Here is a 24057-nt window from a genome sequence, read left to right on the forward strand (position 1 = left end):
TATAACTTGGTTTCAAAAAAAGTTAGGAGACCACTAAAACGTATCAGTAAAGTTTAATGCAAATCCAACCATGTTGCTAGTCAGCAACACTTTTGTATTCTTGTGGTTATGGAATTTGGGGATTTGCAAAAGCCCTGTGAAGCAAAAGCTAGAACTACAATTAGTATGAGGAGCCAAAGGTTGGATTATAGTTCATATAGCAGAAAATACTCAATAGTGCCAAACTGGTTTTATTAAGTGATATAGCATTCCTAATTTGGTATCATAGATACCAATTTGTGAAATCATATATTTTTCTCAGTTTTAACTTTAAGGAAATATTACTTTCTTCTTTGGAAAAGAGGTTGTGATAGAAAAATTATGCCTCCTTTTAAATTTCAGCATATTTGCTCTTATGAGGAAAGATTCCCAATTGGAGGGACTCACAAGTCATTAGAAACCACAGACTTTCTGCCTCTCACTCCTTTTGCCATTAACATTTTCTATAACTGAAAAGCATAGGTTATTATTTCAGGAAATTTAATTTTATAGAAATTCCCCAGGAAAATTGATAGATCAAAGTTTTACTTTTTAATTGATTTTGTAATCATTCCTATAATTGTAGTGGATATAAGATACAAATAGCCTGATTTCTAGTTTTCCATTATATTATTACATTTAAGGCAGAACTATTTCCTGGTCAAAAATGATTGTAAGTTGGCAATTTTATATGGATCAACCCAATAATTCTATGTATCTTAGTTAACATATATAGTGATTGCATGAAACATTTGTTTTATGTCAATTGCAAATATGGCTCAAGGGTCCTTTTCACTGGTCTTGAATCCAAGATATTATGGCTTTGTGTATTTAAAGCACCATTAAACAGCAAACACATCATACATGCTTTATACATTGCATGCATTAACTCATTTAATCCTCATGGTAACTCCTTTTGGGGGTGTCACTTTTATTTTATAGATGAAAAAATAAGTATAGAGAGATTAAGAAACTTACAAAGGTCACCTAATTGTTATTAAACATTTGTAGCTAGGGATGCCTCGGTGGTATAGTTGGTTAAGTGTCCAATTCTTGTTTTTGGCTCAGGTTGTGATCTTGGGGTTGTGGAATTGAGCCCTGCATGGGACTCTATGCTCAGCCAGAGTCAGCTAAGGTTTCTCTTTCCCTCCCCCTGCCCTTCCTCCTGTGCCCTCATTCTCTCTCTAGAATAAATAAATAAATCTTTTTTAAAAATTGTAGCTAAAGTGTGTAAAACTGTATATTAATAAGATCTTTATTTCCAATGCTTGCATATTTGTTTTCTTACAGATGGTATTAACAAAAATTGACAAATCTTCCAAGGGACATCTTTTAAAACAAGTGCTTCAGATCCAAAAATTTGTTGAAAGTGAAACACAGGGATGTTTTCCTCAGTTGTTTCCTGTAAGGTAAGACTTGAATTATTTTGTAACTAACATCCTTTGTGTTTGATACACATATATAATATATATATATATAAATACATACAAAACATATAAATATATATATAGTGTTTCTTAGTTTGTATTTGTTATATATTATATAGCGTTTCTTTGATTGAGGTATCACTTAAAATAAGAGGAGTTTGGAAGACTACACACGTAACCATGATTTATTGGTACAACCCATCAGCACTTTTATTTTTTCTTCCCTCTAATTTGTCTGCTTTCTGCAGTCTTTTGCTGGATCTTCCCTGTAGGTATCTTCCTTCTCTTTCTGCCTCAGCCTAGCTCAACCCTAGATGACAGCAGAAGTGAAAACTTTTTACTTTTTTTTAAGATTTTACTTATTCATTCATGAGACACACACAGAATGCGAGGCAAAAACACAGGCAGAGGGAGAAGCAGGCCCCATGCATGGAGCCCAATGTGGGACTGGATCCTGGTCTCCAGGATCACGCCCTGGGCTGAAGGCGGCTCTAAACCACGAGCCACCCAGGCTGCCCAAACTTTTTTACTTTTTTTTTTTTAACTTTTTAAAATCAGCTAAACAGTAGCCACAATAAAGATACTACCATGCTTTTCTCACTTTCAAAAACAAACAAAAAAAACTACATTATTTTTATGAAAGAAACCTTTTTCAGGCTGTGAGGGATAAAAATTTTTCTTTAAAAAAGAAATGCTTCACGTAAGTTAGAATTAAGCATTGGTAGCAGACAGAATGGTTATTTCTCGAGCTGGCAATTTTGAGATATTTGATATAGTTTAGTGATGAAATATGAGTGTACTTTGAGCATATACCTTGGATGTAGTAAGTGCCTTGTACTAGAGCAAAGATACAGTATCATTTCCATATGATTTTCTTACTCTAACTTCTTTATGGAAGGCACTATAGTATTTGCTATAAGAAATAATGAAACCAAGTAACAGTTTTATATGAAACTGTCCCTTCATCAGTTATTCAAGGTCCTACCAATCCAGATCACATTTAAATTGTTTGTAATTATGAACATGCCTGTCAAAATCCTTCATTCACTCATTTCTACAAAATGCTCTTCTCCCTTGACTTTCATTCAGGAATTTATCCTGTTCATTTGTCTGTGTCCCATCTGTACAATGGAGATTCCTACAGGCAGGAGTGAAATCCTACTTCTTAGAGCCCTGAGCATTGTCATAGGACAATAGCTGTTTTTTTTTTTTCTAAGATTTTATTTATTTATTCATGATAGACATAGAGAGAGGCAGAGACACAGGCAGAGGGAGAAGCAGGCTCCACAGCGGGAGCCCTACACAGGACTCGATCCCAGAACCCCAGGACGGCACCCTGGGCCAAAGGCAGGCACCAAACCGCCGAGCCACCAAGGGATCCCCAATAGCTGTTTCTTTTAACTATTTAATAAGAAGGAAGTAAGACCTTCACTAAAAATGCAGCACAAACATAAGATGGACAGATTGTGGCTTAAGAGCAGCATTTATTGGGAAAAAATTAAGCTTTAGTTGACTATAAGTTGAATATGAATTAACAGTTCAGTGAGGCTGGAAAAAACTGACAGTGTTTTCTTGACCTACATTAATAGAATTATAGTGTTCCAAACAAGGGAATGATCTAACAGTAGTTCCACACTTCTTTGAGCTATATGTCATCAGACCAATCAGATTGGATTGTGGCTGGACATTAATAACAACTGAGCTATCTGCAAACAGATGGTCTTGGGGTGGTTACGTCACTACATCATTCATAACACTTACCTGGTCCTCAGAGTAAACATCTCTATGCCTAATTAGGGCTATTTGTAAGTCAAAGAAGTGAAGTGAGTAGCAGAGAGATATTTGTTTAAATAGAACAGGGAAGCCTGGGTGGCTCAATGGTTGAGCATCTGCCTTTGATTCAGGGCCTGATTCCAGGATCCAGGATTGAGTCCCGCACTGGGCTTCCTGCATGGAGCCTGCTTCTCCCTCTGCCTGTGTCTCTGCCTCTCTCTCTCTGTGTCTGTCATGGATAAATAAATCTTTACTTCTTGACTATAGATTTTAAAGCAACTTACTTCATTTTCTTTTATTTATTTATTTATTTATTTATTTATTTATTTATTTATTTATTTATTTATTTAATGATAGTCACACACAGAGAGAGGCAGAAACACAGGCAGAGGGAGAAGCAGGCTCCATGGACCGGGAGCCCGACGTGGGATTCGATCCCGGGTTTCCAGGATCGCGCCCTGGGCCAAAGGCAGGCGCCAAACTGCTGCGCCACCCAGGGATCCCTTACTTCATTTTCTGAGTCTGTTTTCTCCCTAGTAAAAATATGATTGTTAGAAGAATAATAAAATGTATTGTGACTGATGTACACACAGCCATATAATAAATGTTAATTTCCTTTCTTGCCAAAAATCAGTAAGTAGCATGGTTAGGCCAACAACCCAGATTATCAGGTTCTCAGTACTTTTTAGAGATAATCCTTTCTTTAAATATGTCAGCATTCTCTGCTGTATGGTCCTGGAATCACTGTTGCCTCTGTACTCACCATAAGTGACCAAAGTACTGCAGAAGCCATACAAGTCTAAGACCTGAGGTGTAGGAGCCTGGTGACTTTCAAGAACTTCAGCATTCACTGTACCATAGGGACCACATACAGAAATTTGGCAGGCTATACTCTGTAGCTCTCAAAACCCAATTCAGAAAATAGTTAAACACATTCCTTGGTTTTATGCTCATGACCAAGTCCTAGTCCATCCCTCCAGAAAGAAGTTTGGCCTGTTCACGAAATAATTATTATAAAATATGTCAGGTTTTATTTCCTTCTCTTCTTATATGATCCTTGTAGGAGAAAGGTGGAAGTACAGTCCAGCAAATGTTGGCCTTTAAGGCTATAGGCAAAGTTTAAATGCTAAACTTCACTTATAACCCAGAAATCATTATGGGCTGTTCTCAAGCAGACAGCGTTGGTCAAAAAGCTTAAAATGCTGTATTTTATCAAGAAGGGAATCAGGAGTACAGGAGAAAATATTTTACTTGTTTTATATACAGGTATATACCATTCCTATATCCATAAAAGTCATAGTGTATTCAAAAAAGTCCATGTATCCTAAGAAACCATGTGGTCACTTCCAGCTGTCAAATGGATGGATGCATATAGATGGATATAGTAAGATGAGTAGACAATAATAGACACAATAATGGTGATAATTTTTAAAAATAACAAACGGTCTAAAGTATTAAGGTTGTTGAGTCTTTGTCACAAAAAAAAAACAAACTAAAAAGATCAAAACTTTTAGTCTGGGAAATAAAAAGCAAAATAGAAGATATTCCAATGACATTTTCACAGAAATAGAACAATGTTAAAATTTGTATGGAACCACAAATAGCCAAAGCAATCTTGAGAAAGAACAAAGCTGAAGGTATCATGTTCCCTGATTTCAAACTATATTATAAAGCTACAGTAATCAAAAAAGTAGTACTGGCATACAAAAAAAGATACATAGATCAGTGGAACAGAACAGCCCACCAATAATCCCACATATATATGGTCACTATGACAAAGAAGCCAAGAATATACTGTGGGACAAGGGCAATGTCAGTAAATGGTGTCGGCAAAAGAATGAAACTTCGATTACAGTCTTATATTATACTCAAAAATTAACTCAAAATAGGCCGGAAGCCATAAAACTTCTAGAAGAAAACCTACACACTTAACATCAGACTTGGCAATGATTTTTTGGATTTGACACCAAAAGCAAAGGCAACAATAGCAAAAATAAACACAAGGGACTACACTGAACTGTAAAAAAGCTCCTGCACAGCAAAGGAAACCATCAGCAAAAGGAAAAGGCAACCTACTGAAAGAATTTGCAAATCATATATCTGATAAGGGGCTTATTACATAACTCCTATAACTCAATAGCAAAAAAATAAAAATAAAAAAATAGGCAGAGGATTTGAAGATATTTTTCCAAAGAAAGCAGACATATGAACAACAGGAGAAGATGAAAATATGAAAAGATGCTTAGCATCACTAACCATCAAGGAAATGCAAATCAAAACTGCAATGAGATACCACCTCACACCTATTGGAATGGCTATTATCAAAAAGGAAAAAAAAAAAACAAAAAACAAATAATAAGCATTGGTGAGAATGTAGAGAAAAGGGAAACCTTGTGCACTGTTAGGAATGAAATCACTGCAGACACTATGGAAAACAATATGAGGTTCCTTAAAATATTAAAAAGAGAATTACCATATGATCTGAAAATACCACTTATAGGTATTTATCCAAAGAAAACAGGAACACTGATTGAAAAGATATATGCACCCCCACATTCACTGCAACATTGTTTACAATAGCCAAGATACCAAACAGCCTAACTGTCCATTGATAGATGAATGGACAAAGAAAGTGTAGTGTTTATGTACGTACAATGGAATACAATTCCATTAGAAAAGAATGAAGAAAAGAATGAAGTCTTGCCATTTGTGACAACATTGGTGGATTTTGAGGGGATTAAACTAAGTGAAGTAAGTCAGGCAGAGAAAGACAAATACCATATGATCTCACTTATATGTGGAATTTGGGAAACAACAAAAAAGCAAAATCATAGATAAAGAGATGGGTGGTTGTCAGAGGTGGAGGATGGAGGATAGGGGATACAGGGAAGGGGATCAAAAGGTACAAATTTCCAGTTATAAAATAAGTCGTTGAGATGTAATGTACAACATGGTGACTGTCATACTGTATTGCATATTTGAAAGTTGCTGAGAGCAAATCTTAAAAGTCCTCATCGTAAGAAAAAGAAAAATTATAATTATGCCTGATGACAGATGTTAACTAGACTTACTGCAACCTTTTCACAATATATACGAATATCTAATCATTATGTTATACAACTGAAGCTAATGTGTCAATTATACCTCAAAAATAAAAAACTTAGGGGATCCCTGGATGGCGCAGCGGTTTGGCGCCTGCCTTTGGCCCAGGGCTCGATCCTGGAGACCCGGGATCGAATCCCACATCAGGCTCCCGGTGCATGGAGCCTGCTTCTCCCTCCGCCTGTGTCTCTGCCTCTCTCTCTCTCTCTCTGTGACTATCATAAATAAATAAAAAAATAAATAAATAAAAAATAAAAAACTTAGTCTGGTTAATAAAAGGCAAATTGGTGGATAAGGTGAAATTTTTAGGATTCTGAGAATATGGATCATCATTTTTAAAATAGAAGAGGCTGGCAGAAGAGAGGAAAAATTAAGACATTCTGTTTCATATATGAAACTCAAGAGTTTTAAAAGAGTTTTTAAGTTAGATGAATTCAGATACGTTACTACATCTGAAGTAAAGAAAATTTTTCTTTTCTTTTCACAGTTCTGTGACCTATTCTGGAATCCATCTGTTGAGATGTTTTATTGCAAATATAACAGGAAATCTTAAGACTGATGGCCTCTAATTTAGCTGAAGATTCAAAATCCTTTATGCCAACTAGAGTTGAACACCTAGAATTTCAGCATTGTTTTAAATGTTGTGTACCTATTAATTTGCAGAAGGATCATTTCAGCTTTAAAACCTGCATCTTGGGCAGCCCGGGTGGCTTAGCGGTTTAGCGCCGCCTTTGGCCCAGGGTCTGATCCTGGATACCCAGGATCGAGTCCCGCATCGGGCTCTCTGCATGGAGCCTGCTTCTCTTTCTCTCTGTGTGTGTCTCATGAATAAATAAATGAAGTCAAATAAATAAATAAATAAATAAATAATAAATAAATAAATAAATAAATAAATAAATAAATAAATAAATAAATAAATAAAACCTGCATCTTCCCAAACCAAGAATGAATTTGTGCTGGGAAAAAGAAGTTTATAAATAATAAATTATGCTATTCATTAGGACAGATACTGTTTTATTTTAACAGTTCCTGTTTTAGCAATGTTCCTATTTTAACAAACTGGCAAACAAGAGCATATAGAAATCCATAATATGAAACCTATTTAGTGCTACCTAGAGATGCTGTGTTTTTATTGGGCTTTTGCCTTTTAAAGACAATGTTTATTATGTATATTTAAGTATTAAAATTGAGTAGTTAATAAAGGGGTTACTTTTCTGTTAAGCACTTATAGGGAGATGGAAGAGAAATGCTCCTCTCAATGCCTTAATTTATCTTTTTTCTGAGTCCTTACTTGAAAATAAAATAATATTCTTGATAAAATTTCAGTCAGTCCATGATGAGGCTGGAGTCATTCACCTTCAGGTGAACACAGGATTCAGAATCAGAAGACGAGAATTTAAGTTTCAGTTCTAATATTATGTTGGGCTTTGGGCAGATTACTTGATTTCTCTGCCCTTCATTTATAATTTGCAAAGCTATAGAGATTAAAATGGTATTATATGTGTAAAGGATATCTGTTTACAGATTTATAAAGTGAAACCAATCCAAGAAACAGCAAACCTCAGATTTATCACAGAAAACCTCCTGTCATAGAGGAGAAAACATTTTCTTTAGTGAAAGACAAAAAGCAAAAACTAGGTTTTTTTTGAGAAAACTGGTATTTGCAAAAGGCGAGAAAAAAGTCGCTCAGCCTGTTTAGAATTGGTACAGTAAGATTCAGAATGGAAAGATAAAGCCTTCCTTTGAGCTAAAGTTAACAGAAAAGATTTTTATGAAGATGCTACTGACCTATTCATGTAAGTAAGTGGCTTAGCTTTTCAAAGTGAGAGTGAATATTACAAGATTATTGCAGTAGCCCCAGATAAAACCTTAAGGCTGTAAAACAACTTTGGGGCTTTTTAGGGAAATTCAATTATGAATATATTTTCATAGTTGATAGCACTGGTCTGTTCTAACCAGCAGTGTTTTAAGCTCAAACAAAAAAAACCTTTAGGTATTCACAAAGTAAAATATATGGTAACAGTAGAATGATCTTAGAAGTCATCATTTTGCCTGCCAGTGTTACTTTACTGCTCGTCTTAGCCTTGGTTCTCCTAAAAGCAGAGTCCAAGACAAAAGTTTGCATGCAGTCATTTATTTGGGAAGTGATTCCAGGGAACAGGAGTGATGAAGAAAGGAAACAGAAGGAAGGAGAGTCAATCAAGGATGGAGGAGTCGGACATCACATAAGTACTAGTCTTGATCTTGAGGGACCTTCTAGAAGAGGAGCCTTAGGAAATGTGCCTCTGAGTTGTCTTTGAAGTGGCCTTCTCCCCAATTCTTCCAGTTTGTGCATGCCTAAGTGCCAAGTGGTTCTTGCAACTTGTCAGAAGGAGCAGGAAGTGAGGGGTCTCTGGAACAGGAGGCAAAGTGCAGTTGTCCACTCCTGCTGGAAACTGGTTGGCACAGCAGTGGCTGAAGTAAAAAAGCTAAGTGGATTTGGAATGGGAGGCCTCAGCATAGTGCTCTTACAAATGAGAGGAGTGTTTTAATGCTACCAGGGCAGGAAAATCAGTATTCACTGTGATGACACACTAACAGGAGTTTTCTTGGAGGGGCTGGGGCGTGGGGTGAGGAACAGAGGGAAAGGGATAAAGAGAATCTTAAGCAGGTTCCATACCCATCACAGACCCCAACATGGGACTCAATCTCACAACCCTGAGATCCTGACCTGAGCTGAAATCAAGAGTTGGATGCTTAACTGAGCTACCCAGGTGCCCCACTAACAGAAGTTTCTAATCTAATTTATTACTAATACATGATTTGTATATCACAGATTTCACTTTTTAAAATTTAAAACATTAGAATTCTAAATTGTTTGGAAAGATTAACTGATCTAGAATAGGGGAGAAGGAGGAGATGAAGAAATTTACTCCAAAGAAACATTAATGAAGTACAAGAAAGTGTTAGGCCTATAGTCCAATCCAGGCTTTATAGTTTTACCTCCTTAGACAATTTACTGAACACTGGTTTTTCCACTGAGGGATAATCTCCAAAGTCTCCTTCAGCTGTCAGAGTTTATGATCCTTGAACTATAATGCCACTTCACATGAAGCAGTCTAAGCCCAGGGAACCTAACTCTGGAGTCATATGCAAATAACAAATAAAAGCAGAAACAAGATTGGACCTTAAATCTTAGAATCGTAAAAGCTGATGGTTATTTCTAGACTGGTCATGAGATCTCCTTAGTATTATCTATGTTATAAGGCACCAAGTAGCTTCTACCACTTGGTAGGAAGACAGGAAAAATATAAACAATGAAAAGTGACTAGAAATTAAGGACTTTGAAGTAAATCAAGATGTTTAGCAAAGCTTCAGGAAAAAAAGAAGCTGAAGCAGTGTTTAACTCTGCTTCGCAGGCTACTTGCATCAAAATCATCTAAGCTCCTTGTTAAAAATGCAGGCTTCTGGGCACCTGGGTAGCTCAGTCAGTTGGGAGTCTGACTCTTGATCCCAGCTTGGGTTTAGATCTCAGGGTCATGAGGTCATGCAGGCTTCTGTCCTCATCCCCTGGCTGTGTTTATCAGTCTCTTCAGAAAGGTATCTGCATTTTTAAACAACCCACCAAGTGATTCTCAAAACAGCACAATGTATGAGAACCACTAGTATAGATAAGCAGGAAAATGTACAGAAAGAATAGGCCAAATAAAGAATGGAAAGGAAATAGAGTGATGGTGGCCAAGGAAAAGAAAGATGTGGTACATACCAGGCACTGTTTTATTTTTCTATAAATCTACATGTAAGATAAAACTTAAGGCTACAGACTTCTTAACAAATAGCTTACTGACCTAATTCTAGTAAACTAGACCATTCAAAAATACATACGATTTGCCCTGAGCAACAGTGCTAACAGTATACAAATGTCAGATGACAGCATCAGCACTAAATTATAAATTTATGTGTGACCTCACTCCTGGGTCTATTTTGTGTCAGCTAAGTTTTATTTTTTTCATTTGACTTTCTCATCTATTTCTACTTTGTTTTCCTGTTGTATTTCAGGTATAATAACCACATGTCACATTACATCCTTTTTGAAAAAGTTTATTTAGAATCTGTCACTAGCACCCAAATAAATAAACCAAAAACAAAAACAAAACAAAAAAAAGCCAAAAACTTTTGGAGAACTCCGTAAGTTCTCCTGTGAGATGCCCTCCTGTGAGATAAAGTGAACAAATGAAGTAAACTAATGGCATGACCAGTCTCCCTGATAATACAGTTAGTGGCAAAATTTTTAGTCCCTTGTGATGATGGATTCTAATATGTAATCAAGATAGCACAGGCATTGAAGCTACAAACGGTGTTCAGCAGTGGATTTACTTTACCTACAAACGGAGCCAGTAAGACCAAAGTGACCTTTTAAGGTCACTTGATATTTCCCACCCCACTCAACTCCCCATATACCTGAAGGCACAGAGTAGGTTTTTATAAACCTATTCACTCAGTTCTTAATTCTGTTGTTCCAGGGATCCACCAGCTTTAACCAAGGAATTATATCTGCTTCTCAAAGATAGGATATGGTAGTTTCTTCATCTTAACCCCTGGTACAAAGTTAAAAGTCAAAATTTGACTAATAGTCAAATACTTGTCAGTTAAATGACAGTTACTATAAACGTTTATTGAACGGAAATGAACTGCTGTACAATGTTATACTAAAGCAGCTCCTCTGAGTACCTCTTAGCACTTCCAAGTCCTTGCAGATTTTTTTTTTAGCAGTTTCACGTAAAATAGCAGAAAACTGGACCAGTTTGTTAAGCACTTAAATGTGAGCACTATATTTGAGCATCTAAACTCCCATTAAAGCAAAAATATCATCAATGTCATCTGTCTCCTTAATCGTTCCTGATGTATTATGTTTGTCCATTTGCATCATTTTCCATGAATCAGTTTCATTTTCATTGCTTCCTATAAGGTTTTCATGAATTTGTTTCTCTTTAGTTTGTATGACAGGGTCTGAAACTCTGCTACTCAAGAGTTGCTTACTATTAGGGTAGAGATCAGTTCTATGAACTGTACAGTGCGAGAGTCTCCATTTACTGCTATCTGTAGCATTCTGAGTCCCTTGAGGGGACTGCTGAATTTCTTTTGAAAGAGTCAATTGCAACTTTCTCTGCGGTTTCCTCTGTCCCAGTAAAAATCTATTCTGAGATCTTCTTCGTCTCACAAGACGCTCTGAAGTTTTGATTCCTGAGCCACGAAGAAGGCAGTTGCAAATAGATGTTTTTATGCATTCTAATTTCTTTGGCAAACTTTAAAAGACAGCAAGAGAAAGGAAAAATCTGGGATTAAGACATAGAAAAACATTTTCAAAAACTTTTGTCTCTATTTTACCAACTCCCAAAAGAAAAGTACACAATTTATCTACAAGTCCTATGCCTACAAGTGTACAACCCCAGAATCATCACAAAAAATATGAAAATAGGAGCTTCAACCCAAATCTGTGTTTTCAGAGCAGAGCTTCCCTGTTGATTCAGGGTGTAGCCAAGTATGCCCCCATTATGTTCCCAACATAAAGTAGCTCCTACAACTGCCTACCAAGACAGCTGAATGGTGAGATCCCTCCTTACTTCAGTGTCAGAGCTTTTCCCTGATAACTGCTAAAGTTCAGAGTGTAATAGTGGAGCTGGGGAAAGGATGTATCACAAATAGAACAATCTGCCTGGATGCAGTAATGCGTTTCTGGATAAACAACTTCATGTTGTAGCTGAGAATGAACAAGTGGAAAGGAATAAAAGTGGAGGAGGGAGTTTAAGAATGAGAAGACAGAGCTGCTGACATAGACCACCTACACCTGGGGCTACCCTAATTGTGACTCATACGTCGTCTTCAAGTTGGGGAATTCAGAATTCAAATAGCTGATTAGTTTAGGTGTTTTGCTTCTGAATAAGGTATGGTGACAAGGTACATCAGTGCCTTGCTAACTGCCTCACTGTGATAGATTTCAAAAGATTAGCATGGGTCTGTAACTTATACCCTGTCACCCTCCCCTTTTTCCTTTTTAAATAAATATGTAACTTTGAGGAAGCTCTTTATAATGTAGTAGTTCAGGAGGATCAGTTTCTAAACACTTTTCTTGTCTTACTGTAAGTGACGATTTTTAAGTGGGGAAGAGGGTAAGCGTACTTCCTAACTGAAATGGAAATAGAAGAAAAACAAAAACGGAAGAACCAGAGGATCTGAATTGAGTTCTAGATCTCCAGCTGTTAACAATATGAGAAAAATCCCCTATGTCCTCAGCTACAAAATGGGAGTAATACTGCCTACTTCACAGAGTTATCATGGACATTAAGTAAATTTAAAATGTACTGTAATATATAACATACTGAAGCAGCAAAACAGGGCAGTACTAAAGAGCAGTATTTTTGTGGGGTAGGGAATAAGGTTTAACCAAATACCACTTTGTTACCATTCTCATTAACTCTTAAAATATATTATCTGTAACTCATCTACCCCTTTTCCATCTCAGGCTGAGTTTTCACCCTAGAATAGATCCTTTTTAGATGCTACAGATCTTTAAATGACTCTAATGTAGAAATAGTTCCAACAATTCATTCATAACTTCAGTGTTATGTTTCAAGTAATACTGGCTCACATCCTTAAGCAGTTCTGCGAATCTAAATCAGGAAAAGGGAGAAATCAATATATGGAGAATTAGGCACCCATGAATGAACACTGCCTGACCCAAAACCCAGAGTCTGGTGTGTGTCCTTATAAGAGGCAGACACTTCTCTCACACCCTCATCCTGCTGCATGAGGTGGGCAGACTGGCTGTCTCCTACTAGAGTGAGAACTAGAGCTAGTGCTCCATGAGGATTAAATCTGTCTTACACAACCTATCCCCAGGCTTAGCATGCCATAGACACTCCTAAGGCTTTCTGAATGAACACATGGAATGGTGAAAAATATAAATGAATACATCCAGTTAACCAACTTTCTTCCTCCCAATGATACAGCTGTACCCAACAAAAGCAAACAAAATTGCAGTTTGAATAGATCCTTCTCTTAGCCCCCCTAGGGCTACTGGACATTCCATTTTTTAAAAAGCTGACTTGAATATATACACTTTTGCCCTAAGTAACAACAGAAAAAGTAAAGGAATATAATTTTTAGTATATACCTACCTATAGCCTTGAGCTTCCACATGTTTAAGCCGGTTACTTTTAAGAAGTTTGTTACCCAGAAAGGAGGCCTGAGTCTTGAGTTTTTTGCTCCTGCACCATAAAATAGCTGTTTGGATTTCTTCAGAAAGTTGAATGAAAGTCTCAGCCTCTCGAAATCTTTGCACAAAACTTTTGGCACTGGGAGTTCCTGTTGCTTTCTGAGGAGAATGTTTGGTTGCCTTTAGTTTGGACTGAGAACATTTAGTCTCCTGAAATATGGAAAGGTGAGAAAAGTATATTGGATTTGCTACTGACTTGTAAATATGTAACAACAGATAAAAGTTGACTATAAAAATTAGAAAATGTCTTTTTAAAAGAAGGAGAACTGAGATCCGTGGGTGGCGCAGCGGTTTGGCGCCTGCCTTTGGCCCGGGGCGCGATCCTGGAGACCCGGGATCGAATCCCACGTCGGGCTCCCGGTGCATGGAGCCTGCTTCTCCCTCTGCCTGTGTCTCTGCCTCTCTCTCTCTCTGTGTGACTATCATAAATAAATAAAAATTTAAAAAAATAAAATAAAATAAAATAAAATAAAAGAAGGAGAACTTAAAGCTCAATGTGCTTTCCTTTGTCTTAAAAATCTTAATTTTTTATCCATCACTTCTAACACAAGATTTTTTCCCCTCTGTGCAGCAAAGGTCCTATCTATAACTGAATTCAGACAGAAAATATAAATATTCTAACATATCTATTTAATCTATACATAAGAATGAAACTCTACATGAATAAATATTGGTCAAAGCCCATCTGGTAGGAAAAATAATCTCTGAAGAGCCCTTTTCCTTGATACTAATACACTACCACAAATTTGTTTGTCACTTACTTCTATACCCTGAGTTACTCCTCAATGATGAGTCATAAATGTTGCTGAAAACACACTAAGACAGGAATGATGCTGAATGTACGTTAAAAATGCTTAACTGAGCAACACTTCCAATTCAGCCATCGTTTGATGTGGCACCTTTGTCTTTTCAACCCCCTCTGTCAAGTAAAGTTTGAATTGTATCAACTTTTGTTTTTATGAAAATATGCCACTTACTAGGTCTGCTTTTATCTTTCATTCAAAACTTGTTCCAAATTTCTGACTCTCAAGAAAAACATAAAAAGTAGAAAATATCGGGCAGCCTAGGTGGCTCAGCGGTTTAGCACCGCCTTCGGCCCAAGGCATGATCCTAAGGACCTGGGATCGAGTCCCACGTCGGGCTCCTTGCATAAAGCCTGCTTCTCCCTCTGCCTGTGTCTCTCTCTGCCTCTCTCTCTGTGTCTCTCATGAATAAATAAATAAAATCTTTAAAAAAAAAAAAAAGTAGAAAATATAAAAGTAGAGACCTATCAATATTGTGTGCTGCTGACTTGATAAAAGAAATCTGACCTTAAAAGGAAGCTGAGCCTGTTAGTGCTAATTGCTCAAACTGTGGTAGTGACTAGTCATGAATAGGGGCTGCTGACCAACCAAACTGCTTCACAACCAGCTCACCCAGGAACAGCTGGTTGGGACTACAGAACTTTCAAGGATCAGAGAGCCATAGTTCTAGAGACAGAGTTGAGAAAATGATTTGGGGGACTGATATAATGGTAAAGAACAAAGACTGTGAACCCAAACTGCTTGCATTCAAATCCCAACTCTGCCCCGTATTTGTGGTATGCCTGAGCAAGTTTCTTGTCCTATCCAGGCCTCGATTTTCCCACCTGAAATATGGAAACAATAATAACAGCAACAACCTTACAAGGCTTTTGCAAGGATTGTAGGAACTAATAATACACGCAAAGCATTTCAAGAGTAAATGCAATATATGTATTAGTATTATTATGACTATCATGATGATGATGGAACTCATATATTGGACAGAATATAAATCTAAACTAGACACCTTGTAAACATTCAAGAAAGTACTCTGACTTATCAGAAATGATTAAAAGTTCTTAAATAGAAAAAAAGAAATAATCCATGCAGAAAACTAGGAGAAAACAATCTGAGAGGACAGATGGTAACAGAAGTCAAGTAGTTACCACATGAAAGAGGGTGACAGACACTAAGAGGAATCATGTTAAAGCTTAAACTGGGAAAGAGAAACCTCATGACAAAAAATGAGGATGACAGTAACGATGACAGTAGCTAATAACATCTAACATCAGTTAAGAGCTTACCATACTCCAGTCTCTTTGCTGAACACTTTACATGCATTAAAACTACATAACCCTATGAGATGCATACTATATTAGAAAAAAGAGGTGTGGGCAGGTCAAGAAACTTACATAAGGTCACAACTAAAGCCAGGACTAAAACCATTTCTGTCTGACCACAGAGCTAAAATCAAGAGTGAGATGCTTGACTAACAGCCACCCAGGTGCCCCCAAAGCTTATTCTCTTAATATATTCCACACCTATGGAATGGGTCCTAGGGACACTTTAAAATTCTAGTGAACTCTGAATAGAATGTTTTTAAAGGCATTCTATAACCTGATTTTAGACCCCTGGGAGTACTTCTATTCATTCAGAAGCATAGGCTGGGAACTATAATAGCACTAAGCTAAGAGCTGGGGATAAAAACAAAGATTCGATCTCTGCCCTTGGTTAAGTGACATCTACTCTACAAATTAGCAGAACTCATAAGCCATAGTAATTATAAGCCAGACAAACCTGCATAGCTTTGTGTTTCAACTGTTTGCAGAAAACTCTCACGTCAAATTCTGATGACTTTTCTGCAGAGATAGAGAGACCACAGATACAAAAGCTTAGGCATACTATTTCAAATCAATGAATTCTTAAGTATATGATATTTCTTGCCAAAATACTACAAAAGAAATAAAGAGAATTTTAAGAGTATGTGTTATATCAAAGCAAATTACCTTTGATGATTTTCTTATTCTTTATTGGCTGCCCAAGATCCACAGTATTCTGTGTACTGATCCTCATTTCTTTAGCTTTTTTGGAAATTCTGAGCACAGTTTCTTTGTTAGACATCAGTGATTGCTCTTTTGTTAAAAACAGTTTATTTAACAATTTAGTTACTCCTTTAGCTGCAAAAGCTGTAGGCATTTTTTTCTTACAGATTTCAAAATAGGGCTGTCCTAAAAATTCAGCAATATCAGAAGGAAAGGTAAAATCTTTGAAGTAAGGCAGTGGTTGAATCCTAGAGACCTCCTGAAGCAATATGAACAATGGCTCATATAAAGAGATCAGCCTTTTCAAAATACCTTTATAGAGAACCCTAGAAAAAAACATAGGAAGTCATGAATTAGCCAGTAATTATAATTTGCAAATTATGTAATAACTACAACAGATTCAAAGCTGAAAATAAATGTGTATCAGTCTGCCACTATAGATTAAAAAAAAAAAAAAAAAAAAAAGGCTCCAGCACATATTTGCAGAGTCAGATTAGTCTAGCCCAAACAGGAAAAAAAAAAAAAAAAAAAAAAAAATGTTACTTAAAACTAAATAAAGTACTAAATGGAAAGATGTCTCAAAGGATATGCATCAATATCTTATGTATGGTTTTAGCTAGGTGGTGAGATTTTAGGCAAATTTCAGGTTCTTCACATCTTCTCTATTCTTTTGGAATGTGTCTAAATAAAGCATGTATTATTATTATAATCAGTAAAAATTAAAGCTGTTCTTATTACAGAAAAGAATAATATGTTAGCTATTGGTAATTCTAATGTCGTTACCTCTAAGAATAAGCAGAATAAACAAGATTGGAAATAGTACTCAAGAAACCCAGGTTAAGACATCAAAGACCTGACCAAACACGTAGGTTCCCAATTCACCCCAAATAAACTCTGATCAAGTGAAGAAATGGAACCCCTGCACCATTAACATCCCATGGGAAAACAAATATGAAAACCTAGGCTGAGTTAGATGAAAAAAATTATTTCAGAGGTCTGTACATACATACATACCATAATCTGCTCACCAGCCCAACCATCACAAGGTTTAAAATAATGAATTCTTGCAAACCTAGATGTTTCACAGTCAAGCTGGAGAATCAAGTTAAAGTTGGAAAACAAAACCAAAGTAATTTGGGTTTTATAAATTATATTTATGAAAGAAACAGATTAGAAATAGAATTTTCTTGAAGAAATTCAGCTTTAAACATGTTCTATTTCAGTCATGGAAAATTTAAAAAAAAATAGAGCTCTCATTATTTAGCTTCTACGACTAAGAATTTCTATCAATGCCCTTAGGGTAGTATGTGCTAGATGAAGACTGGTAGTCTCTGGCAATGGCTCTATCAGGCAATTCCTAGGAAAAGGAGGCCAAGAAGCAAAATTTTAATAGGTTATAACTTCCACAAACCTCCTAGCTTTCAAACAGAAATACTATTAAGTATATCCAAACAATTCCAATTCAGAAGAAAGCATTTTAGTTAATTTAAGGATACAGAAATGTCTTGCAGCAACAGTCCAAGCAGCGAAGTAACAACTTGCAGGCTCCCAAAATCTTCATGAGCACCAATTCGACCACTGGTTGGCTGGGAATAACACATGCTTTGGTAGTTACTGGCTGGTTTTTGCTTCACAAAAATGGAAAAGAATGTTACTTTCATTCTTAAAGTTCATTAATTGTAAAGTACAGTTTTCAAGTGCAGATGAGCTAGAAGCTCAATTTGAAGTAGTTATGTTCAATAATGACTGGTAGATTATGTAATAATGTTTCAATATAATCTACCCTACCAGTGTCATGCCAGTCCCTCCCACTGAGGAGAGAATATCACAAAAACCATGTGTCCCTTATTTTTTCTTTTAAAGATGTAATTATTTATTCATTAGAGACACAGAAAGGCAGAGACACAGGCAGAGGGAAAAGCAGGCTCCTCGCAGGAAGCCTGATGTGGGACTCAATCCCGGATCGAGGATCATGCCTTGAGCTAAAGGCAGTCGCTCAACCCCAGAGCCACAAAGGTGTCCCCTAGGTGCCCCTTATTAAAACAAAATTTGTAAAGCTCCCCTGTTGGGTTATATCCCAGCACCAGGCAAAGAAAAGTCCCCAAAGGGTGATCATATTGAAGACCATGAGTTCCCAACCCACCACAAAGCCCATCAGAAAGCAACTGGACCACTTACTTGGAAGAAAACAACTCAGACAGATGTTGAATTGAACCCTCCAATTCCATGTTTTTCAAACGTTTTAAACATTGTTCAACCTGAAAGGGGAAGAGCAGCTCAAATTCATATAATACTGACATGGCCATTGATGTGACCAGGAAAGCAAATAAATGCAAAAGTTAAAAGTATGGAAATATACTGAATACCAGAGAATAACTTTATTTTAGGGTAATCCACCCCAAAAGCAATTGCTCCTGCTTAAAAATTTGAAATTAACCCAGCCAAACATATGTCTCAAGTCAAGTTATAACTAAAAATTTACTATATGCCAGGATGTGATTGATGCTATAAAGTGCATCAAAGTAAATATGAGATTATTCTCAAACTATTAAAACAAGATAGTAAATTAATTAACTACTAAATTTCAACAGTTTGGAAATGGCCACAGAAATGAGGCAAGTGACGGATTTTACAAATCACTTTACAAATGTATACTGAACATCTACTATTTCTCTTGTTATAAAAATCTAGTAGTAAAAATAAGACGTATAAAGTATTTAAATACTAAAATAAAAGATATGCCTTCTTTAAAATTGCAATCCCCTCAGCACTCTTCCTTTTCCTGCTTTATTTTTCTTCATGGCACTTACCACCATCTGACATTTGATCAACTGACTAATTGATTGATGGTCTTTCTCCTTTCAACTACAATGTAAGCTCCATGAGGGCAATATATTTCATCTATTTTATCCCCCACTATAACTCAGTACTTAGCACAGTGTTAAGTAGGCACCTAACAGCATTTTTATCTTAAAAAAAAAAAAAGTAAGAGCTATCCATTATGCAAAATGTGGTAAGAATTCTATAGTCCTCAGGAAATACCACATAAAGGGCATGTACAGGACTGCATCTGGATTTTGAGGGTCTAAAATCTGAATGGGACACTGATACTAGCAAAGATATCTTGCCAAAGCACATACATACTAATGAAAATTTTCAGAGTTGATTCTGTGATAACAGCATAGTTTTCAGAACAAGAGAGGCAATAATCTTCAAATTTTGGAGGTTAGCACCTATCTTTTCAGTTTTTAATTTTGGACACTATACTTTGAGAGAAGTATTGACAAACCAAGATGGTAAAATTAACTTGGGAAATACAGTATGTGAGCTATGATTCAAAACAAATAAGGGAAAATAATTTTGAGAATTGTAGCAAGGCAAAGAGAACTGAAACAAGCTAAGAACAGTCTTCATATACCAAAAGTATTATACAGAAAGGGGAATCAAGACTATTTTCTGTGCTGTATGTATGGAAACATTAGAGGGATGCATGCTAATTCTCCTACTTAGCTTTCCTTGAAGGGAGAAAAAAGTCAAGTGGATGACAGTAATGTGTAAATAGTGAAATGTTAAACAGATAGAAGGCAGTAGTAGGAATGGGGATAGTAGCTGCAGCAGCATAAAACACATTCCCTATAGTAGGGAGCACAAAACGTACACAAATAACTGCCACATGCAGACCATACTCAATATCATAAGAGAAGCACAAAGGGGAATCCCAAATAGCGCACAGTCATAAAAGAGGAGTTAACTATATTAATAATCAAAAAATGCAACTTAAAATGAGATTATCACAATATGCCCTCCTGTTACACCTTAGGAAGAAGTTTATCAATGCCAGATGGCTTGGAATGGGACTTGCAGGATGGGAAAGCCTTTACCAGGCATCAGATGGGCTGGGCATTCTAAACATACAGGACCAGGTAAGCAAAAGTCAGGGGAGAAAATGAACATGGTGATCAGGGGAACTTGTGAAGAGTTCAGGTTGACTAGAATATAAAATATATGAAAGTGAGAGAGAAGCCTGAGCTAAAGAAAACTGAAAAGGCCAGATCATGGAAGATCTTATAAGTCAAGCTAAAAGGTTTCATCTTTATTCAGGAGAACCATTAGAAAACAATCAAAGCTATTTTTTAGGATGATTAACCTGGCTTTGCATATGGAATATGCCAGAGTATAGTAAAGACTGGAGTTGAGGAAAGATCAATTAGGATAGCAAGGCAACTGAAAGTTGACAAGGTCTGAAAAAAGAAGATGCAGCCAGAACTCAAAGATGGGTCTAGATGCAGAGGAAGTTTTGACTGATCAGTTGACTGAATGGGAGAGCCAAATAAAAGGAAGAAGCAGAGAAAACACCAATTTTTTCTGACTGAATAATTATTTACAGCTTGGAAGCCAGAAGGAAAAAATAGGTTCAGTCTGTATGTTCAATATGAAATACATTCAAGTGTGGTTTTATAAGACTCGTGCAGAGATGAAAAGCTGCCCCAGAGAAGAAAACTTAAGAGAAAGACCATGCTCCCAGATCTTTCTTTGATGAAGAAATCTCCATTCTTTTGCTTTAGGTAATAGGAGTGGAAAATTAACCAGAGAGCACAAATCTGTGAGGTTAGAGAACATGTCTGTCTTTTTCACCCCTGTATACTGAGCACCAAGCACAGTGCCTGGCACATAGAAAGTTATAAAAAAAATACCTGCAGAATGAATAAGGTGAATGAATGAATGAGCTTATAAGGAACCCAGCTTAGACTTGACTATACGATGTAGTCCCTAACAAAGAGGGCCCATTTTGTCTTAAACTCTAAAAATTATAGGAAACCACTTTCCATAACTTGTTATACAACCATTCAGTCTAATATATTACTGATTAGATTATGTGCCCCACAGCACACAACTTGTGTTGTTTTTATGATTTCAGGATTTTTATTGTGTTCAGAAAATTCTCTTAATCCAACACTTTGTCTTGCTCAAATCACTGTATCTGTGAACTAGGCAAAAGCACTGTAATTTATTACAGATTACATATAATGAAGAAAACTTTTCATGAAAATTACCCACTAGAAACAAGACTGAGAAAGAATTAAACATGGTTCCTTTCTGAATAAATTGGTTTTTGAAATGCTTTCAGGGGAAACAATAATGAAAGTCCACAGGCAGTTGTGGACTAAGGATCTATTGAATCACAAGTAATTGAGTTTCCCTAAATAACAAAGTATTAGGTGGCAGTGTGATCTCATTTTCATCAAGTAAACATGTTGAGTCTTTAACACAAGGCTGCCTCCTTACCTGTTTGAGGGCTAAATGGGGCTTGTGGCGCCCCATTCTGTTGTGATTGCTGTAAAGGACTGCGCATAGCACATCTGTTTCTGCATCTAAGGTTTGGCTCTTCAGTGACAGTGTAACAAGACCGCATTCTCTAATTACAGCTGCAACACAGAGGTCTAAACCAGAGATATTAATAAGACTTAGTAAGTATCTCTACATTAAGTTTATTATGTAAAAATACTCTGAAGGAACATCTTTCCTTATTAAGTGGATTAAAAACAAACAACTATAAGAACATAATGAACAGTTCTAAGTGAGAAGATAGAAAATGGCGGCCGATGAGATAGAGTCCAGAAATCACGGAGAGCTTCTGTTAGTGTCTTTGTATCCTATGTTATTATGATTTTTATTAATCTTTCATATGAATACTTTGCAATCATTTGGTGTATACTTACACCTAAGTACCTTGACAGTGGGGTATGTGTTATAAACTTCTCTAAATCCCCTATTTTAGGGGCAGCCCGGGTGGCTCAGTAGTTTAGCGCTGCCCTCAGCCCAGGGCGTGATCCTGGAGACCCAGGACCGAGTCCCGCGTGGGTCTCCCTGCGTGGAGCCTGCTTCTCCCTCTGCCTGTGTCTCTGCCTCTCTCTGTGTGTCTCATGAATAAACAAATAAAATCTTTAAAAAAAGTAAAAATCCCCTAGCAAGACAGAATGGATAAACTCCTTAAAAGCAAAGGTGCTGTATGCGGGTACTACTTTCAGGTAAGGATATACTCAGAAAAGAGAAACCAGTGTGGCAACTGCAAGTTATACTGGTGAAGGCCTGACTGAACACGGGGTGCTCAGCAGGAGGAGGGAACTGCTTCCTAGTCTCAAAAGCTGTGAAGCAGAAGCTGGAGTTAATGTCTCCAGGTGGCAGTAAGGGTAGCGCCAGCCTCCCAGATGGATGTAATACAAAGACGGATTCCTGTAGAACACGGAGAACTTCATCTTGCCCAACTCTAAGAAGCCAGAATGGACCGCTCTGAGGAGCTGCTGAATTTCCAGGCCTCACAGAAATCCTGTTAAAGAATTTTTGAATAGAGGAAGAGGCAAAATGAATCTATACATTGCACAGGTTGGGTGGATGGTGAGATGGGTGTGAGGATTTGATAGGTTGTACTTAATGCTATCCCTTGAAGGTCTATTCACCATACAGGCCCTGTTCCAAGCACTTTTTAACAGTGACTCTTCCTCCAAACAGCCCTATGAGGCAGGTACTATTTTTACCTGCACTTGAAAATGAGCCGAGGCACGAGAGGGTTACACGACACCCCCGGCCTGCCCGCGCCCGCAGAGCGAAGTGCCAGGATTCAAATCCGATTTGGCCCCTGAGCCAGGCTCCCAATACTGGGCCCTTCTGCCTAAAAACAGGGACCATGGCTAAAACACAGGTGTAGGAGCACGCTCCCCTCATAACATCATTAGATGCTAACAGCCAGGGAGAGGTAGGGAGGACTTACCCCGATTGATTGATTGATTTTTAAAGATTTTATTTGTTTATTCATGAGAGACAGAGAGAGAGAGGCAGAGACCCAGGCAGAGGGAGAAGCAGGCTCCAGCGGGGAGCCCGACGCGGGACTCGATCCCGGATCCCCAGGGTGGTCACCCCCCGGGCTGCAGGCGGCGCTCAGCCGCTGAGCCCCCCGGGCTGCCCCGAACCCCGTTTCACAGCTAAGGACCTGGGGGCCCGAAAGATCGCAGGGTAAAGGCGGCGGCCCCGGCGCCCTCGCGGGAGCTCAGCGCAGCCTGCAGGGCGAACGGGGCGGCTGGCGGCCCGCGGCACAGGGCTTCCGGGCAGCGCTCCTGCCCAAGGCGAGCTGCACCCCCTCTCCGCCCCCTGCGCGCGGGGCTGGCTCCGGCCGGGCCGTGCGGGCGGCGTCGTGGGTTTAGTGAGCGACTCCAGAGCGAGCCACGGGCCCCGCGGGGCTGCCGGCATCAGCGGCCGCCGGGAGCCCTCTGCCGGGTCCCGCCCCGCGCCCCTTCCCAGAGTCCCGCGGGCCCAGGAAGCCCCGCCCCCCGCGCACGTGCGCCGGGCCCGCCGGACGCCGCCTCCGGAAGCGTGTGCCGGTCGCGGGCCCCTCACTCACTCAGGGCGGCGTCGGGGTCCCGGACGGTGAGCGCGCTGCTGCTCCCCGCCCTCGGGATTCTCACGCGGTTCCACGGCTCCGGGCCCGCCAGCACCGCGGCCATCTTGGGAGGCCCGGGAGGGGCTTGGAAGGGCGGAGCTGGGCGAGACCTAACGGAGCGACCGGGGGAGGAGAGAAGGGAGGAAATCGGGGGGAGAAAGAAGGCGGGGGGCGGGCCCCGGGGCGGGGCCGGGCGGGGGGGCGGGGCCCGGGCGAGGGGCGG

At 38.4% G+C, this 24057-nt stretch overlaps 2 protein-coding genes across 9 annotated transcripts in view; one reads left to right on the top strand and one right to left on the bottom strand.

Annotated features, from left to right (window-relative positions):
• GTPBP8 (GTP binding protein 8) overlaps window positions 1–24057 on the top strand; it is a 48576-nt gene that overhangs the window by 7573 nt on the left and 16946 nt on the right. For 5 of the 7 annotated variants that reach the window (XM_025990051.2, XM_072723134.1, XM_025990050.2 and 2 more), the window contains 2 exons: window positions 1309–1427; window positions 20220–20322. In XM_025990051.2, the coding sequence (XP_025845836.2) occupies window positions 1309–1427; window positions 20220–20322 (222 nt within the window). Of the gene's footprint in view, window positions 1–1308; window positions 1428–6807; window positions 7324–20219; window positions 20323–24057 lie in introns of those variants that run through there. The other 2 variants (XM_025990054.2, XM_072723141.1) reach the window with 1 other exon arrangement.
• NEPRO (nucleolus and neural progenitor protein) lies at window positions 10385–24029 on the bottom strand. Of its 2 annotated transcripts, none has more exons than XM_025990047.2 (9): window positions 23796–24029; window positions 21686–21840; window positions 18578–18657; window positions 17896–18027; window positions 17414–17491; window positions 16364–16725; window positions 16155–16216; window positions 13478–13725; window positions 10385–11605 (listed from the first exon to the last, which is right to left on the bottom strand). In XM_025990047.2, exons 1-9 carry the CDS (start codon window positions 23896–23898, stop codon window positions 11143–11145), a joined length of 1683 nt encoding a protein of 560 aa, XP_025845832.2. In that variant the 5' UTR covers window positions 23899–24029; the 3' UTR covers window positions 10385–11142. The 2 variants fall into 2 exon arrangements, with proteins under 2 accessions (XP_025845832.2, XP_025845833.2); XM_025990048.2 differs by lacking the exon at window positions 23796–24029 and adding an exon at window positions 23388–23616.

The sequence above is a fragment of the Vulpes vulpes genome, chromosome 1 (genome assembly GCF_048418805.1).
Source record: "Vulpes vulpes isolate BD-2025 chromosome 1, VulVul3, whole genome shotgun sequence".
Classification (NCBI taxonomy): domain Eukaryota; kingdom Metazoa; phylum Chordata; class Mammalia; order Carnivora; family Canidae; genus Vulpes; species Vulpes vulpes.

Coding starts and splice junctions, on each gene's coding strand:
- NEPRO (XM_025990047.2), bottom strand. CDS start 23,898: ATGGCCGCGGTGCTGGCGGGCCCGGAGCCGTGGAACCGCGTGAGAATC. Junction 18,028..18,577: donor TCTGAGTTGTTTTCTTCCAA/GTAAGTGGTCCA, acceptor ATTTTTGTGAAG/CAAAAACCAGCCAGTAACTA. Junction 11,606..13,477: donor GTGGAAGCTCAAGGCTATAG/GTAGGTATATAC, acceptor TGTCTTTTAAAG/TTTGCCAAAGAAATTAGAAT.